At 42.8% G+C, this 19,164-nt stretch overlaps 1 protein-coding gene across 1 annotated transcript in view; it reads right to left on the bottom strand.

Annotated features, from left to right (window-relative positions):
* Positions 1-978: 978 nt before the first annotated feature.
* The window catches only part of LOC144818809 (protein NipSnap homolog 3B-like), a 556,246-nt gene continuing 538,060 nt past the window's right edge, over positions 979-19,164 (bottom strand). Inside the window, exon 6 of the mRNA XM_078676579.1 lies at positions 979-1,167. Coding sequence (XP_078532705.1) covers positions 1,091-1,167 — 77 coding nt within the window. The 3' untranslated portion in view covers positions 979-1,090. The remainder of the gene's footprint in view (positions 1,168-19,164) is intronic.

Raw genomic sequence — 19,164 nt, 5'->3', positions numbered from 1 at the left:
AATTAGTTTGTTTCATGGTCGATAGGTGGATGCATGTAAGGTGGTTTTAGGTGAGTCTCTTAGTGTTGTTTATGTTGGAAAGCAATACATAGTAGTCTGACCATGTGACTGGAGTTATAGTTTGAAAGGTAACTAGTTCGGTATCAGCAAAAAAGACATCTAGGATATGTCCAGCAATGTGTGTGGTTTGTGAACGATCTGATGCAGGTTCCGTTTGCTTAGGCCAGTGATTATTGGTTTTGGATGGGTCATATTGTGTTTGTCAAACCAAATATTGAGGTCACCCAGAATGTATAGGTTGGAGTGTATTGTTATCAGGTTTGAAACTGTGTCTAGAAGTGTGTCTGGGAATGTTGCCTTTCTAGGTGGAGGTCTGTAAAGGAGCTGGAAGTTACAGGAAGAAGACGGTGTAGAATTGCATCTGGTGAGAAGAGCCTTACAAATCTTTATGGAGATAGCGTCAACTTTAGTGATATGTAATGTTTGCCTGAATACAACAGCTAGGCCACCTCCTTTTTTGCTTATACAATTTTGTGTGATCGTTTGATGTCCTAGAGGAACCGCTTCATGCAGGAATGGAGCCATATCATCTCCCAACCATGATTCAGTTATGAATAGCATGTCTGGTCAGTGAGAAGGTCATAGATGTGATGTTTGTTTGTTAGTGATGAGAGGATTGGTTAATGGTATAAGATAGAGTACGTGATTATTACATTCTTTGACTGAAAATGTTGATTTAGGTTTTCTTGATAATCCTTCTAAAAGGTGTTTGGCCAGGGATCCATTTTGTCATCGTTTACTAGACTTGGATGTTAGGTTTCAGAAAAGATGGGATGTTTCTGGCTAAGTAGGAAATATGATATGTTTACACGACTAATAAGTGATTTGACTTGACTGATTTTAAACACATATACCCTGCAATCCGTTATAAAATGCATTAATCATAGAAAAAAAAGGAAATGCATTTAATTCAAGATGTATAATCGTTTGGCATCCAATTTTATTGATTGGCAATATGAAACTTGTACGTCAGATACAAACATGTTCTGTCCATGTTAACAGTGTTGTCTTTTCATCCGCTATTAGAGGACTACTGCAGAGGAGAAAATGATGCAGGAATTAGGAGCATGTTCTTCCTGGACACTAGGCATCTTGTAAACTCTCGAACTGAAATGAGAAAAAACAACTTACTCAGCCTTTGTTCAATATTATCCATGGGAAAGAATATTATCAATACAACTATACACCTTGATTATTTTTCTGAGTTTTAAATTATCAAAAGGTGAAACACGTAATAATACGCCAAACATCCACTTTTATATAGCATCTGGAGATGAAACAGAAAAAGTGGGAGGAGGATACCCCTAAAAAAGGTGCAGAAAAACTCTCCTCCCCCAATTCTTAAAGGATTATGCACTGAGGAAACTATGGAATGAATCATTTAAAAGCACATTTCCTTCTTATGTAACAGTAACCCTCATTTCCACTACCAAGTGTTTTATTGTCACAGTCCTTAGTGAATAGAGACAAAATGTCATCCTCAAATCAGGCATGCTTGAACATGGCTTACTGAACTTTCTCCTGTTCACCTTATTTTTAGATCTAGCCTAGAAACCAGGGCCGTACTGGCCGTACTCGACATTGGGCTTTTCCTTGGCAGGCTGGTAGGGTGGGGGGGCAGTTTTGCAGTGGTGGGGGGCAGTTTTGTTACTGGGGGGCGGTTTTGCAGTGGTACTGAAATATCGGCCCCTAATAACAAAGGCTGAGCGTTTCCAGCCTACCTGAGCCAGGCAGTGCTTCGCCAGGGGCTGGGCTGAGAAAATTTCCAGGTCTGTTTTGGGTTCCCAATCTGGCCGTGCTAGAAACAGCTTTAAAAAACCGCAAAACTTTTATAATAAAAACAAAAAATAATAATACATAGGAGGACATGGGAATCAACCATTTTCTGGCAAAACAAAAGGAGAGGGAGAAGCGTAAACCCATTCGCCTTCCCAACCGTTCAATTCATTGAACAAAAACACAAAGAGTTTTCTACTTATTTTACCTATGTTCCTTAAAAACACACTTTTTCACATCGTCAAAAGTGCCTGTGACTAGGAACCCAAAGTGTATTTTAGAAAAACCCTCACTCACCTACCTGGTAGGTGACATGCTTCATCATTGGGTTCCCACCTTGGTTGCCAAATGATTCCAGGGTGTGCTGCAATGCCTGATTACAGCGGAGCTGGGATTTTTTGAGGGGTGACCTTGTGACTGTGTGTCAGAGTGAAGTGATGATTTTAAAGTTGCCTCGAGATTCCCTCTCACAAGTCTGTATTTTTTTTTGTGAGATTCTCAGTCAATGTTTAAAACAATGGCGGATAAATATGGGGTAATTAGTTGCTCCCGCTGGCAATGAGGATCCTTAGCCCGTTAGAAGTTCTGGCCGATAAGATTGTGTCTTCAGCATAAAGTAATGTCAGCACCAACCTACTTTTAATTTTAGGGACATCAATGCCTAAACCTTCTAGAGCTGTCTAGTTTGTTGATGTATAACAGAAAGAGGATTGGTGCCAGCACACAAACCTGCCGGACTCCTCTCTGCAAGCTCAGAAGCTCAGTGCATTCGCCGTTTTTCCCATATCTCACCCTGGCCTGGAGATTCAAGGGCATCTCCCTCTGAACCGCTCTAGTCCCTTATCCACACTCACTTTGATCATGAGGTCCCACAGCTTGGACCTGTTAATGCTATCAAAAGTGCTAGTCAGATAGATAGCGCTATAATTTAGCAATTATTATTTGCAAACTATGAGGTGGAGGTTATCACATTATCCCTTGATCTCCAGGTGGGGCAGAATCCAATTTGTACCTCAGACAGGACATTGTTCCCATGTATCCAAAGTTCCAGCCTTTCGAGTATAAAATGGCCAACAATTTTAACAGAGAAGTCTAAAAGGGAAATGGACCGATAACAAGCTGGGTCAAGTCTGTTCCCTTTCTCAAAAACTGGGACTATAGCAGCGATTCCCCAGGACTCAGGAAACCCGTCCTGACAGGCGACATTAAAAAGATTGGTAAACAGTGGGACAAAGAAATTTGTATTGGCCTTGTACTGGTCCATTGGGACGCCATATGGTCCAGGGGCTTTTTTGGCCTGGCTGTGCTGTATAGCTGTGCTAACCTCTTCCAGGGAGAAGGACATTTCTGCAGGGAAATTTGGTTGGGCAGGAAATGCCTCCCCATGGGCATTACCCTTCAAGGCATAAATGCGCTGGAAGTGGCCCACCCAGTCCTCTGGAGCAATGTTTCAATCCAGGGCATCCGTCAAGTTGGTATACATAGAATGGGGCAATGAGTATCCAGTTGAGCCATCGCCTTGTTAGACGAGTTATACCCATTCTAAATGAGGCCATATGACTGCTATTTGTAAATAGGAGTGTCACTCACATTGAGTGATGGCATTTTGTCTCTATACGTACGAGTATGTATTGGGAAAGCATGATCACCAAAAAGTGAAGAAGTCCCTCCCTAGAGGCAATGCACGAGTCATAACACAAGGAGCGGAGATCAGAGGGATCCATCTAATGACACACCAGTGCCTTGAGGGAAATTAAAGGAAACATTTGTCAGTTGGAGCTCTCTGGACTTGGAGGAGAGCACCAAGATTACTGAACTACACACTCTGCCAGAGCTCCTCCTAGAAGCTGACCCAGCCACATGGTTAAGGAGTCCTTTCTGGACGCACCCTTGCACTCAATTTCTGTGGTCTACAAACCTGCCAAGTACATTGTAGGTATGGCAATGTCTGCTTCAAATCTTGAAACAAGCTTTTCACAGCTGTTTTACAAACAAGTTTGTGATACAGAGCCAGAATAAATATGTATACCTTGGAAAGGTAGAGTGATTGATTTCTATTATAAAAAAAGAGACATGTATTGTATTGTATTGCATTGCATTGCAGCATTTATATTGTACTTACTACACTTATGTGGGCACTGAAGCACTTGCATACCCGAGTAGCATGAGACTCCATATAGGATACATGGTTGGAAAGATGTTGTGTTTGTTTTGATCCTATATGAGAAGTGTTTCCATGTTGTGTGTGATGACTATCAAGGTATGGTTCTAGTGTTATAGTACATAGCACATAGCAATGTGTTGGATGATGAAGTATAAGAGGCAAACACACAGTTTTATTGTTTTCAATATGTTGTTAGCTTTGAACAACTCTGCAGGTCCCTTTATGGTATTTTAGGTAATACGTTCTGCTTATCTGATTACTGCACTCGATTGTCCAATCTGAGATTTTGTATGTAGTTGGGGCCCTGAGCAGGCATGGTTGGAGGGAGAGAGAAATTGAGAGATCTGTTAGCAATGAGCCTTTTCATTATCATCCCAAATCTGAGTGACTATATGTGGTGTAATAAAAGTGGTTATATGGCATAGACATTTGGAACCTTTGGTGAATTAACTATATGAAAGTCCTCCAAAATTGTCCAGTAGTTGGTGGCAGATCTCTTCAGTTATTCCATGCCTGTTCATTTCGTGGTGTTTGGTTTGTTAGGCTGTACAATGATAGTGATGGACAACTCTCATAGCAGATATGTACTATATGAATTTAATAGGTATAAGTTAACTTTTATTGATGACTGCAGTGTATTATGATTTTAGTATTGTTGTGGGCCATAACAGCATATATGGAAGAACATAACTATATATAATGCCACTGCAAACCATAGGGCAGCCCTTTCTGCTTACATGCATAATGAAAGGAGTTTGCTGGTTGAATTGTTGGCAGTTTGTGAGTTGTAAACTGAAGATTGCTCTTGAGGGTGGGACTGTTTTCTGTGCCTTGTTGCCTGGAAGCAGATGGTGCAGTAATCTAGGAAATAGCCAGGATTTCCATTGTCTACAGAAGAGTATATGCTCCAGGGTGCTTCTAATGCTGGCTGGTAGTCAGTTCCAGAGCTTGTCAGCTTGTACTGGGGAAGCTTCCGACGGATTTCTAACAGTAAGGCGATACAACGATAAGTGGTGCAAGCCTGGAGCCCCGTATTCTGTTTAGTTTCTCTTGCTTGAAATGAACTTGTAGGTATACTAGTCATTTTCCTTTGGAGTCTCTGTGGGCAATGCAGAGGGCCCTTCTTGCTATCAGGAGCCAGTGGAGTGATGGCAGGACTGAGGTCATGCATTCTCTTGGGTGAAGGCAGAGAAGAAGCCATGCAGCAGCATCTTGGATGAATTAGGTTTTACTTACAATGAATGTGAGAGCACCAAGGTATAGGTTGTGCAACTAGTCACCCTAATTGGCCAAGGATATGCCCAGACGTGGGTCCCTTGCTCGCAGTGTCACTGGATTCAATCTAGCCTGGCTTATGAGGGGTGAAACCCTGAAACTGGTCCCAGGATGCTTGTCTCTGGTGCAGGAAGCACCTGGCCTGGTAGTTCAGGCTGGAGTGTTCCCATGAGAAGCAGGTTCACAACTGATTTGCATATGGCTGGGTCGAAACTGGGATAGTATAGTGAGCAAAAGAACAATAGATTAAACCCAGATCTGTGACTGTGTGGGTGAGTGGTTGAAAAGTCTCCATCATCTTGTTGAGTTTGCTATGTTTGCCCTAAGTGGCCAAGGATATGCCCAGACGTGGGTCCCTTGCTCGCTGTGCCACTGGATTCAAGCTAGCCTGGCTGTGAGGGGTGAAACCCTAAAACCGGTCCGGGGATGCTTGTTTCCGGTCCAGGGAGGACCTGGCCTGGCAGTTCGGGCTGGACTGTTCCCATGAGGCACAGGGTCAAGACTGATTTGCATATGGCTGGGTCCAAACTGGGATAGTATAGTGAGCAAAATAACAATAGATTAAACCCAGATCTGTGACTGGGGGGTGAGTGGGTGAAAAGCTTTAGCCCTCTATCCATCTATGCTAACTACTAATTGCTTTCTGATGGAAATGAAGATATTAACTTGCAGTGGACATAACCCTACCGATAAACACCATGTGGTTAAGAGATATAATACAAGCAGATCAGGCAGGATATGATTCAAACATGAATAGGTTAAATACCAAAGCAGCCCATAACTTAAATAAATGTCATAAAAAGTAATGTATTATTCCATATAATTTTATCGCGCAAACAATAGACATTAACCATGACACTACACACATTGTAAGCCTCGAACATGGTGTAAGTACAAATAGAATAAGAGTTTCCATATCATCAACCAATTTATAGTATCTGTGTTGGTTATTAAATGTGACAGCCTTTGGGTTTCACTGTCAGTCATCCATAACCATGACAGTAGTCAAATGCCATATTGGTAAACATCGCCTAAACATAGTTTGATTGTCATATACCTATTTGGCATATTTAATTTACTTATAAGTCAGTTGTAAAGTGGACTACCATAGACCCAGGGCCTATAAATTAAATGCTACCCGTGGGCCTGCAGCTCTTGCTGTGCCACCCACTTAAGTAGCACCTTAAAGTGTGTCCCAGGCCTGATATTGAACCCTGAAGGCAGTGTCCCACTGCCTTGTCGACTTGGCATTTAAACCCCCTTGCCAAGCCTTAAACTCCCATTTACATGTCAGTCACCCCTAGGGTAGACCCTAGGTAGCCTATTGGGCAGGGTGCTGTGTAATTAAAAGGTTAGACATGTACTTTTAAGTTTTACATGCCCTGGTAGTGAACACCCCATCAATTTGTTTCTCACTACTGTGAGACCTCCCGCTCTCATAGGATAACTGGGAGGATTACTTACTACATTTAATAAGTTGTAGTTCCTAATTGGGAGCATGATACTCTTTAAGAGGGAAGTCAGATTTTTCATTACTTTACAAAAAAAATCCACTTTTACAAAGTAGGCATTTTTCTGCACTCAGTCCTTTGTGCCTGCGGCCTGTATTGGGTCACATGATTGGGTGTAGCTGACAGTTAGACTTTGAGAGTTCCTCCCAGACAGTCACACAATAGAGTGAATAGGTGTGCCTCAATTGGCCATCTGCTGGCAGGATGGGGGGAGCAGAGCACAGACCCAGTTAAAACAGCATAGCCTGTGCTCTGCCTTCACACAAAGGGCCTAACGTTCCTGTATTATCACTGCAATCCGCTTGGAGTCAGGGCAGGAGAGTCAGTAAATGCCATGCACTTCAAAGAACCTTTCGGGGAGCTTCTCACACCTTGCAGAAAAAGGGTACCAAGGTATGAAAGAAGGACCTTCAGACCCACTCTACAGTTCACTAAAGGACCTGTGAAAGGACACTCAGAGGACTGCCTACTGCTGTCCTTCCGTGCACACCAGCCATCTGCTGTGCACTCTAACAGGCTGCTGTTATACATGGAAGGACTGCGTTGCTTCCTGGAGGCCTGCCTTGAACCCTCAGAGGACAACCCTGCTGTTGAGCCTTGCTTCTCCACCTGCATCCAGTATTGCCAGAAGTGACTACAAGGGCTAGTTTGCTGGCCTCCTCTTCAGAGCTATCACGAATAGGGGAGGACACAAATATTTATGATGGTCCAGTATACGTTCTCCTGCATAATAGAACAAATTCAAAAGGGTATAGTGTTTTGATGATGGCTTCAATGTCATCTATTAAAAACTCAGAGCACCAAATGTCACTAGAAGCACTGGCTCACAGAAGCAAGACCCCTCAGCCACCCAAAGGTGGCATCCTTCATCATCTGGCCTGCTCCTCATTGGACTGGTGCTGCAATACCCAATGGGCCCCTCATGGTCTTTTGATTTTCTATGGAGGACTGGGTATATAGGTGATTCCCAGTGCCAGTGTAGAAAGATTGGAGTCATGTAAGTTAGGATTGACTATAGACACTTTGCAGTCTGTGTAATAGTGGATAAAGAGTCTATCCCGGCCTACAATAGGTTTGGCCCATCCATGTACTCCAAGGGGCCCATCCCTTTACTTAGGAGGCCGCTCACTAGTACCGAAATAGTACTGAAATACCAGCCTACACATTGGACTGAATGTTAGTGAGGTAACCAAAGTTTCCGGTGTTCTTCACAGAGATGGGGGCCACATTCTATCACACAATCAGGATCCCCACACACAGCGAAGATTAGAAACATGTCAACCATAAACCTCTACAGATTTAATCTCACAGTGGTATCGTGCCAGACTGGTTATTCATAGTAAAAACTGGAATCATAATTTTTCCTAGTTTCTCCCACGTTTTGATCTTGATCTAGGCTTCTACCGCTACGTTCTCCTCCGCAGCAGCAAACTCCATTTCAGCAGTCCTCCGACCTTGTGGAACTATCTTCAGACACAGCCTCTGCATTATCCCGCTGGATTTTTACGATTTTCATTTTGGCGACTAAGTCCAAACGTAGAAATCTTCACCGTGGTTCCGACCCAAGGCCATCTGATGACAACACTCCCTCCTCGAACACTTCCTGCAGCCTTGCCGAGCTAAACTTCTCCTTCTCATACACTTTTCCTCAAGAATGTAAGGAAGGTAATCTCTGACCGGGCCCAATTACCTTCTTATATTTGAACTGTGCTCCATTGCGATTGGCCTTAACATTCAACTTTGACCCGGTCTCTCAGTCAGTCAAAAATACTTTATTCGGTTAGTATTAAAACCATAAAAGCATACTAAACATTATATACAGTTGAATTATAAAAGCCATAAATTACATTAAACATATACAAGCGTTAGGTGCATTCAGTACAGATGATCAATTCATTTTGAGTAATTTCTTAAAAACCACATTTCCGAATTGGAGCATCCTTAAATTTAGTTAATTGAAGCTAGTTCATAAGAATTAATTATACATAACTTATTTTTCCTCTTTAATCTGACCGCTGCGGTGAGAAAGCTAGCTATATTGAAAGTCTCCCACACATTTGATAGTAGCTGCAGATAAAGGAGGGCTGGCTTGACTTACAAGAAGCCTTTGTTTTTTTAAATTAGGAGAATGAAACACTTCCGAATGTGAAGAAAGTGCTCACAAAAAAAGATAAAGTGCATTGTATCCTGAACAGAAAAATCGTCACAGTAACATACCCTCAAATCTTCCTCCCTTTTCCAACCCGGTGATTCAGCGAGGAGGAAATTAAGTTGATTCAGCCTGAATCTAACCAGTAGAAAACGGTGATTAGGGTTTGTGACGATATTCAAGTATGGTTCAATTGCACAAGATGTTTTTAAAAGTTGGTAGCTCTTACAGTCGGCTTAACCAACTCCCTTTCTTCTCTAGCCATGGCAGCCATTGACAAACATGAATCCTTTACCCATTTTATATCCCCTTTCACCAGCTTTTCAGGAGAGTTATATATCTCAGGTCGGCCCAATTTCACTGTCTGTTTATGGACATAACTCAGCCAGGGGATACGATTCCCATAATCAAGAGCTAGACTATCTCTTAGGATTTCCTGGTTCAGCTCTAATTCAGAGTTTAGCCAGGTGGAAATCCATTTTAAAAGAGGTTCAATGGCTATTAAATCCTCCACAAAACCAGCTCCACACTCCTGATGGACAATGTAGCCAGATGTAGATTGTGGGACAGATAAGATGTTTCTAAAAAACGTATTCTCAACTACTTGAATTGCCTTCACATTCCTAATACCCCAGATGTCCGCGACATACATTGCGAGGGTGATGCATTTTGCGCCATATATTTTTAGAAGGGCTTGCATTGGTCTGGCCCCCAATTTACGTGCAAAGCCCAGGACAGCTGATGTCGATCTGGCCAGGACATTTCTTTTCGCTTGTATTTGTGGTGTCCATGTTCCTTGGTCATCAAATATAATACCTAAATACGGAAAGGTAGAGACCTTAGACAACACATTCCCCTCGCAGTGAAAAGTTTTAACCCCTTTCACTTTGCAGCCGGTTATCATAATATGGGATATTGAAAAATTGACACTGAGGTCTAAAGATTTCATAAAGGCAGCAAAGGAATTTAAAAGAAGTTGCAACCCTACCGCCGTTCGGGCTAAAAGGGCAGCATCGTCCGCGTAGAGAAGTGCCGGAATCAGGTGTTTCCCAACACGCGGGATGTCCTTACACGCTTCACATAAAACTGAGTCCAGATTGTTAATGTAAAGGGTGAAGAGTAAAGGGGTCAAAATGCACCCCTGCCTAACACCATTGGCAATACGTATTCCTCCAGTGCAATTGCCCTTTTGGTCATATCTCATGGTGGCAGATAAATCCCTATGCAGATCAGCAAGGAAGTGCACGATATTTTTGTCAACACCTAGTTTGAGAAGCATAACCCATAGTTTGGACCTATTCACTCGGACATAGGCCGATAAAAGGTCCATAAACGCCAGATAGAGCGTACCCTTCTTGGCGACTGCATACTTCCCAATTAAAAGGTGCACATTGAGGCATTGATCAGTTGTGCCCCTGCCTTTTCTAAATCCAAATTGCAGATCTGAGAAGGTTTTCGTTTCGGCTAGCCATCCCGTGAGTTTACTAAGTACCACCCTTCCAAGCACCTTAACTGCAGAATCAATGAGGGAAATGGGTCGATAACAACTGGGATTCCCTCTATTTCCCTTTTTGAAGATAGGTTCTATTACAGACTCAGACCACGTGCTAGGCAATCCCGATTTATAGGGCTTATTAAAAACATTATACAACATTTTGGACCACGTCTTAACATCAGATTTAAAAAGATCGGCTGGAACGCCGTCCGGTCCCGGGGCCTTATTGCTCATCATCTGGTTTATGGCCTCTAATACTTCTAGCTCTGTAAAGGATCAAATATACGCCTCAACCTTGAATGTGGTATTAGCGCGGCATAGGGTATCTTCACCTGCATATACTGATTTAAAATGATTACACCAGACCCGCTCCTGGATACCACAGTCAAGGTGGTTATTAAGGGAGTCTTTGAAAAAGGGTTTATTGACTACTTCCCAAAATTTGGCGCTCTTTTTAATAACGTCAATAGATAATAACTCATTCCAAGCATCATTTCTGATCTCCTTTTTCCGGTTTGTTAGAGCCACTTTGTAAGTTTTCCTTAATGCTGCTATAATGGACTTATCCAGTGGATTTAATTCCAAAGCATCCAGCAGCTTCCGATGGGCTACTGAGCAATTGTGGTCAAACCATCTCTCCCCTGCTGTATCCTGCACCCTACATGGCCGCCTGAGATCTGAGGCAATCTGGGCACACATTTTAGTGTAAGCCATACGAACATGCTTATCCCTAGCACTTTCATTCATGCAAATAGACATCTCACAACCTGCCTTAATCAGTAGATTGGCATGGAAATCCTGTGGCACCACCAGGCACCATTGACTTCTGCAGGCGTGGTCTGTAGGCCATATATCTAATTTACCCACTGTTTTATTAGTTTTCTCAGGTTTCTTAAAATCATCCACCAAAGTCAAAATGACTGGATTATGGTCACTAAACGTGGACCAGATTGCAGTGTAGCCACTAACCCTGGTAATCAGCGCTACACTGCTAAAAATATAATCAATAATTGAACGCATACCCTTGCCCTTAAAAGTTGGAACATCTATGTCACCATTAGATGTGTTTGGATAAATTAGACCATTTTCTGCGACCAATTCCTCCAAATAAACTCTCTGCGCTGAATGTTCAAAGTGAGTTTCTCCTTGATCTACTGGGCCTAGGCTATCCCAAACATAACAATTTTCATTACAACAATGTACATTAAAATCACCAAAAACAATAACCGAATAAGAATTAATATTTTTCTCATTATATATTTAAAGAAAATAATGCAGGCTGACCAGGTGTTCATTTATAGAAGCTCTATCAAAAGAGTTATAAAAATTCACAATGAGGAGAGTTCGGGCATTGGTAAGTACAATCTGTACTGCCAAACAATAGGGTGAGCCTGTTTCCAGTTTGGTGTGAGTGCCTGCAATTTTCAAGGAAATCAGGGTCAACAACCCACCCTTCGCCCTCCCCATAGCAGAGGCTGTCGCTGGTGTCGGATAAGTGGTATAGCCATCCAAATAAAACAGATTATTGGTACCCCATGTTTCCTGTAACCCAATAATGTCAGACTCACTTAGGAAATCCCTCCACCTAACATCGTCTGACTTAAACTTTAGCCCCGCAATATTCCAACTAAGTATCTTCGTACCCTCATAGATTTCAGTGAGTATTACCCTATCCCTAATAAAAGTGCCTGGTGCTAGGGTTTCCTTAAAGTGAACCGACCTGCTGGGTGTAATGGTCTTGGATGATGCTGATGAGCCCAGTCAATCTATCTCCTCCAGACTTGTGAATGTCTCAAATCTGTTATGGGTAGGTACAGTTTACTCGTAAATTGTATTTTGCCCATTCGTTCAACCCTTCCTCTTACCATTGGTGGTGTATTACAATAGAAAAACCCAGGAGGTAGAATACTGATGCCATCCCCACTTAGGTGCCTAGTTCCAGCCCTATCTAAAATCAATTTTACAAGCTGTGGAGAACCAAAATTCAAAATCACGCAGTCACCTCTACTAGTTTAAACCAAATTCCCTATCCAGGCAATCCTACAGGTCATTTTAAACTCTTTAAATAAACGGCTACCCAGCCCTGTTAAAATATTTAAATGGTGAAGAGCCTTATTCCTAAGGGATACCCAATGTTCCTCCACTCCGGTTTGCAAAGGGGGTACATTTGACAAAATAACAGTGTGTGGGGTAGCCTCACGAGGTAAATTGAACAGATGGGCTCTACTTTGACAATAAGGGTCTCCCTGGTCCAACCCTTTATTTGGGCCCCCACTTTAATCATTCCTTCGCCTCTCATTAACTTTTAAAACACGCTTACTAACTGTGATTACTGGGGGAGCTTGAGCAACAATAGTGCAGCCTGTGCCAGCCACGATTGGAGGCTGGTTTGACACAACAGCTAATTCCCCAGTCAAGGCAGTGGGCCCACTAGTCCTTCCACTAGATGAATTTAGTTGGGGAAAAATAAGCTGATTCTCTATTTTACTCAATCTAGAATCTATGTCAGAAAGTTTAGAGGAGATAGGTTTAAGCAATGCCAGTAATTTTTTTTTCAAATTTTGCTACAATTCAATCTTCCAGGTCGCATGCCACCTGCCTAGAACAGACCTGTGTACTTGGGACGACAACCTCGTGCACACAACCTTTCTTACCCCGGGTACTCCCTCTAGTTTTTGGCACTTTGCTGACCTGATGTGAAGTAGCTGGCATGCCACCCGCTTTCCTTTTTTTAGCTATAGTGGTGACAGTACCCTCCCCTTCTTTTGCATGATTTAATAGTTGCTAGCGGGTCAGAATTTTGAAGGGGGAGGGGCGGGTAGGGGCGGAGCCCCCGGCTATATTGGATTGATCATCTAATGAACCAGCCGGTGATAAAGTTGCCGGGTGCTGCATCAATTCCACATGGACATCCAATGATTCTACTATTTCTGCTGTTTCTGGTACCAACAAGGGGACAGTTAAGGAAGCTCAAGCGGAGGCACGATGATAATCTAGCGAAAGTCTCCTTTGGGTCAGCTCTATCTCATGATTAAGTACCGATTCTGCCCTTAAAAGGAAAGCATCAAGAGGTCCTACCACCCCTAATCCCCCTGCCCCCTTGCAACTGCCCTTACTCATGATGTACACAATTGTTAACAAAAAAAGAAGTACAACGCCACTTAAAGTTCAGAGTCACTAACCCAAGTCTTTGGAGGCACGGAAATATAGATGAGAGGGGGTGGCCCAGCCCCGCCTCCTCCTGGCTACGACGGGCGCGGACGGGCCCGCGCAGCAATAGCCCTCGCCCCCTCTTATGCGCCTCCTGGCGCCAACAGCATGCTCCCGGCGTCACCGCCGCAAAGGCTGCTGGGGAATGTAGTCCCCTGTTGTCGGCGGGACAGTGGCCACTCCCAACAGCGTCTGGCTACCAGCAGAGTCCGGTTGTCAGACGGGTCCCCCAGGGGGCAACAGGCAGCATGGCAAACAAATCGGTAAGTCAAGGGTGGCAGGTACAACGGGCCCCCGGTCTCTCACGACTACATGTTCACGGTTGACGCCTTGATATTTTAGGCACAAGTTTTTACTAAAGCCTTTACAAATTCATGACTCTAGTTCTACTGATTTGATTGTTGTCATTTTGGTGTCAGATAATTTATTAAAATGTACTCTATTTTTCTAAATTTGTTTGAGATTTTTCTAGTGTTGTGTTTTCACTTTATTACTGTTTGTGTGCTGCAAAAATACTTTTACACATTGCCCCTAAGTTACGCCTGACTGCTTTTTGTGCCAAGCCACCAGCGTTAAGCACAGGTTAATTTAGTGACTTTTTGTGGTTCAAGGGATTTTGGCTCTTGCTTAGACCAGGGCTCACACCCCAGTCAATCAGCAATCCAATTTCTCACATTAACATAAAACTCCCTAGCAGACAACAACACCGATGTTGCTGCTCAACCCTGCTGACTAGCGTCAATCATCACTACTCGAAACAGAGATAAAGTAAAGGAAACACTTTTGATAGTTACATAGGAAGCAATGGCATGCAGGCATATGAAGACCTAGTGGAGAACAGGAAGCAGACTTTTAAACTGTGTTGTACAGGGGTAGAGGTGGGAGAAAAGAACACTCATCAACGGCATAGGCTGTAGTGTAGTTCCTATATTCCCACGAGGCTCTGCGCATTGGAATAGTGTATCCTGTAGTTTAGACGTAGGACGGAAGTCGACTAGGTCTCTACCGAATATACTAGACTTAATTGTGTGTGTGCCAGCTAGTTCAGAGGTCATTAGAAACTTTCTCAAATGAACAAGAAGGGATTCATTTCTGACAACCGCTCAAAACATGACAACTTTGTTTCCCAAGAATAAGAAATATATCTCTAGAGTCGCAGAAACAATAGATAGTTAATTCACTCAGTCAATACTGCATGCTTCATTTCACCAGAGGTGCAGAGAAAAAGAGAGACAGGCGTTTTCAATAAAATATTTATTGAACAGTCTTCTTTCTCAAGCATAAGAAATGAACTGCTGCAATCGTAATACTTGCGGTAAAGTACAAAGCGTACAGTACGAAGAGTATTATAAAATAATATTGCAAAAGCATGATATGGTTTCTAAGCCATAAAATACCTAAAATACATAAGATACATACAGTGATAAATAATGACTAAAAGTACTCAACTGGTGCTTCTAAAATACGCCTACCCCGGTGTACCTAACCTAGGTCTAGTACAAGGGAGGATGTAAGTGAGGTGTAGCTTAGTTTCAGTATTCTTTTGCCAAGACTCTATCCAAGAATTCTCTTAGGGTCTAATCAGCTCCATACCTTGGTTTTAGAATGTAGGAGGTCTGGTATCTCTCTCTCAGGACTCGATTTCCCAGCAACCCGTAAGGGTAGCCTGGAAACACTGGAGCAGGATTTCTCGGCAGGAGAAAGTACAGCGTCTCTCAGTGCGTCAGCTGGAGGATCGGCTTCCTTCGGCACTTGCTGCAGCAGGGCGCGTCGGGCAAGTAGATAGTCGAACTGCTCCAAACCACCGTGGGTTTGTTTGGACAAGTGTGGGCATATTTATACCTTGAAGGTGCACAGTTTGACGTAAGATTGGACATAATAACATTTTTAGAGACTTGGGGCCTGATGTAGGAAGCCTAATACCGGTCGGTAACGGCCGACATTAGCGAATTTCGGCCGTTACCGACCGGTATTAGGCTTTTCTGATGTATGGGCCTAATCTAAGGATTCGGTAATTTACCGAATCGGTAATTTAAGGAATTGGCAAATTAACGAATTCTTAAATACCAATTCTGTAAATTACCGAATTCCTAATGTAGGGAGCACTTAAATGAGTGCTTTTCCCATGTTAGGATTCGTTATTTACCACCAACTACAAGTTGGTGGTAAATAACGAAAAAAAAAAAAAGCAATTTCATGCAAATTATTGTGGCAGACATACATGCCCTTAGGGCATGCATGTGTGCCACATGTGCACCCATACACAATTGAGGGGTGCAACAGGGTGTCAAAGTGACACCCTGCCACCCTTCAATGCTTTCCCCCTTTTACCGAATCGGTATTTACAGATCGGTAATTCCCATTCATTCCTATGGGCCTCCAGGCCCATAGGAATGAATGGGGAATACCGAATCGGTAAATACCGAATCTTAACGATTCGGTATTACTTACCGAATTTTTCCCTACATAGCATTTACCGATTCTAAAATACCGAATCGGTAAAATTCGGTATTTTAGAATCGGTATATGTCCCACACCTACATCTGGCCCTTGATTCTCTGAAAACTCCATGATTTCTTGGAATAAATTAATATTCATGCAGGGGGAAGTCCCTGACTGCTGAAGGCGGGTTTTTCCAAGAAATCGTTGTAGATTTTCGGAACTAGTGGAAGTAGCCAAGCCGTATTAGGACTACTTGAGTTGTGTCTTAATATGGTTATGATTCCTATGCCTATATAAGGATACAGTATTTTATACCTATATAAGGGCATGAATCTGGAAAATTACACTAGGGTCCTAAAACGCTATACAACAAGGCTAAAGGACCACTTAAGTGCAGTCTTCCATTTCCCTTGTACCTTACACCATTCTCTGACAGTGGCTTCCTACATCAACAAAAAGATTGGCCTGGAGCGTCATATGAAATTGGGTAGAAATACCCTGTACTGGGTCTTTGCTGAAGTGAGCCCCAACCAGTTCTTGTTCCTGGGATGTCTGTAGGTAAGATCTCTCATCAGTGATCAGAAACATGTTGGATGGTCATATTCCACACACCTCCAAGAATAGAGTCTGTGCTTGGGAATAGACACCACACAAGTTAGATAGTTGTCAAAATAGGGAAATACACCAGTTCCTTGCTCATGTGACAAATCTTCTATATGGGCTTCAGTAGATGCTCAGAATGACAATGTGATAAAAAGGAAGAATTGCCAACTAGAAATGCAGTCAGTTTAAGGAAAACATATGGTGAATGAGTAAAGCCTATTGGCCAAAGGAGCTACACTGTTCTGATACCCAGTACTCGTGTATTAATTTCATGTTGGGATATGCATCCGTTCTAGGTGGAAGCACTTAAACCTAGCCCATGTCAAAATCAGTGGCATTGAGGATGCATATACCACAAAAAAGTATTTCGCGATATGCTTAAACATTACCATGTTTATTTTTAAGAACCTTAGACATTAATAGAGACCGATTGTGAGATTCAAATCTGGTAGGGTTCTTTTAGATTTATTTGAAACATCAATCATCTAAGATCAGATTACATTTGATTAGCCAACACATTTTGCCCGGTATGGTGTCTGGCAGGCCTAATGCTTTTTCAAGGCAAAGTGATAGTGTTATTGTTAAAACTTAAATAGCTTAGCCATTACGTTTTTTAAATCCTTAGTAAAGTAATGTGTTGAATCTGTTGCATGGCATGGCTGGAACTGTGTCTACGTGTAATCGTGGTCGGTCCTGTGAGGAGAGGTAGTAGTCGGGAATTGTTGAATGTAGTGCATACATCAACCACACCAATTATAGTTTGTAGGAAACCAGAGAGCGCGGACAATGGGAAATGTACAGGTCCCTAGATGTCATGAAATATACACAAAGACTGAAGGAAGCAAAGGGATGACCTTCCACAGGAAACGTTGGAACTTACTACTGCATGGGTGCATAGTCATGCCCGGGTAGCAGAGGACTTTCCAGTATACCTCAAAGGAAGGGGCTCCCACAAAACCAAGACCCTTCCCCTCAAAGGAAAGCTTAAACAGATGTTTTTCATCACATTCGCCCTTCACGTGAGGGTCAAACAATCTTGAATCACAAAATGGGATCTTCACCAACAAAGGCTTTTTGACTAAATTGTGTGCCAAGACTACACACAGACATCATTATGGACAACACTGGCTGAATTGGATGCTGCTGCGAAGGAGCAACAGCTGTCGAAAGAGATAAAGTCCATACAAGTCTGACCTGTAGCTCCATTCCTTCCAAATAGATCAGTTAGACCTATTTACAGCCTTGAGCAACAATCCCCTTCCAGATAGCTGAGCTTGGGATAGATTCACTGCAGCTATATATGCATTGTATATAATTAGCTTTCGCTCATGACTATTGAGAGATAGGGTTCCTTCTAACAAAGACCAGGCAGAAGATGGCACTGGTAACGTCGAAGTTGCCCTCTTGGCCTGCAGGTCATGCTTCCTTTGCAGTAGCATATACCTCTAGTGCACCATGGTATTACACAAGGGGCCTCAGAAGCTTGTGTAGCCCCTTTTATAACAATGATAGTGCTGGCAAACATGTAGTGGGGGAAGACTGACTAGAGTTTATGTTGCACAGTTATACAGGATTTATGATGGTAGAGCGTCAGACTAATACTACCAGGCTGGGACGGTCCTGTTAGAACTGGGATTTCTGGTAGGCTAAGGCTGACGCCAAAGCCAGGCAGAAACCACCATTCTAGTCAGGGCAAGGGAGTCACATGCCAAGATAACCCCTGCTCACCCCCTTGGTAGCTTGGCACGAGCAGACAGGCTTATCCCGGAGGCAATGTGTAAAGCATTTGCACACGCACACAACAGCAACAACATCCTAGGCACACCACAAAAGGAACACCACACAAGGTTATATAAAAATAACTTTTATATTGTCAAAACACATCAGATAGAAGTCACACATGTACATTGTGCCAACTGGCACGGGCAATATTCCCAAGGGATTATTTACACGACAGGGCCACATGGGCCACTGTCAGAATCAACACTTTTAGAAATAGCACTTTGTAGATCATAGAATAAGGGTAACACAAAAGAAGCATTATAGGTCACAACCAGTAACTACTGGTAAAGGTAGGTACACACTAAGCAATACTAATAACCATAGGCCTAGATCACGCATGGACACATAACCTCTCTAGTATAAACTCTACCAGGATACAACCACCTAAGAATAAAAATACATTTAGGGGTATAGGCAAGAACACATTACACATGATGCATAAAAACATTCAGAGGTGTAGGGAAAAGGCACATGATGCATCAAAAACACATTCAGAGGTGCAACACAGGAAAAACACATGATGTATAACCAACACATTCAGTGGTGTAAGAAAAACTCCATAGCGCAAAAACACATAAGCCACCACCTGTGGCAGTCCCTAGGCCAACTGGCCTTGTTGGGGCTAGGACGCCCTGTGTCTCAATGTCAGGGGCCTAAACATAGCAGCTGCCCACTAAGTGCTGGGCAGCTGTAGCAA

The sequence above is a fragment of the Lissotriton helveticus genome, chromosome 2_1, assembly GCF_964261635.1.
Source record: "Lissotriton helveticus chromosome 2_1, aLisHel1.1, whole genome shotgun sequence".
NCBI classification, from domain to species: Eukaryota; Metazoa; Chordata; class Amphibia; order Caudata; family Salamandridae; genus Lissotriton; species Lissotriton helveticus.
The sequence above is the reverse complement of the archived record's forward strand: the minus strand, read 5'-3'. Positions and strand labels throughout refer to the sequence as shown.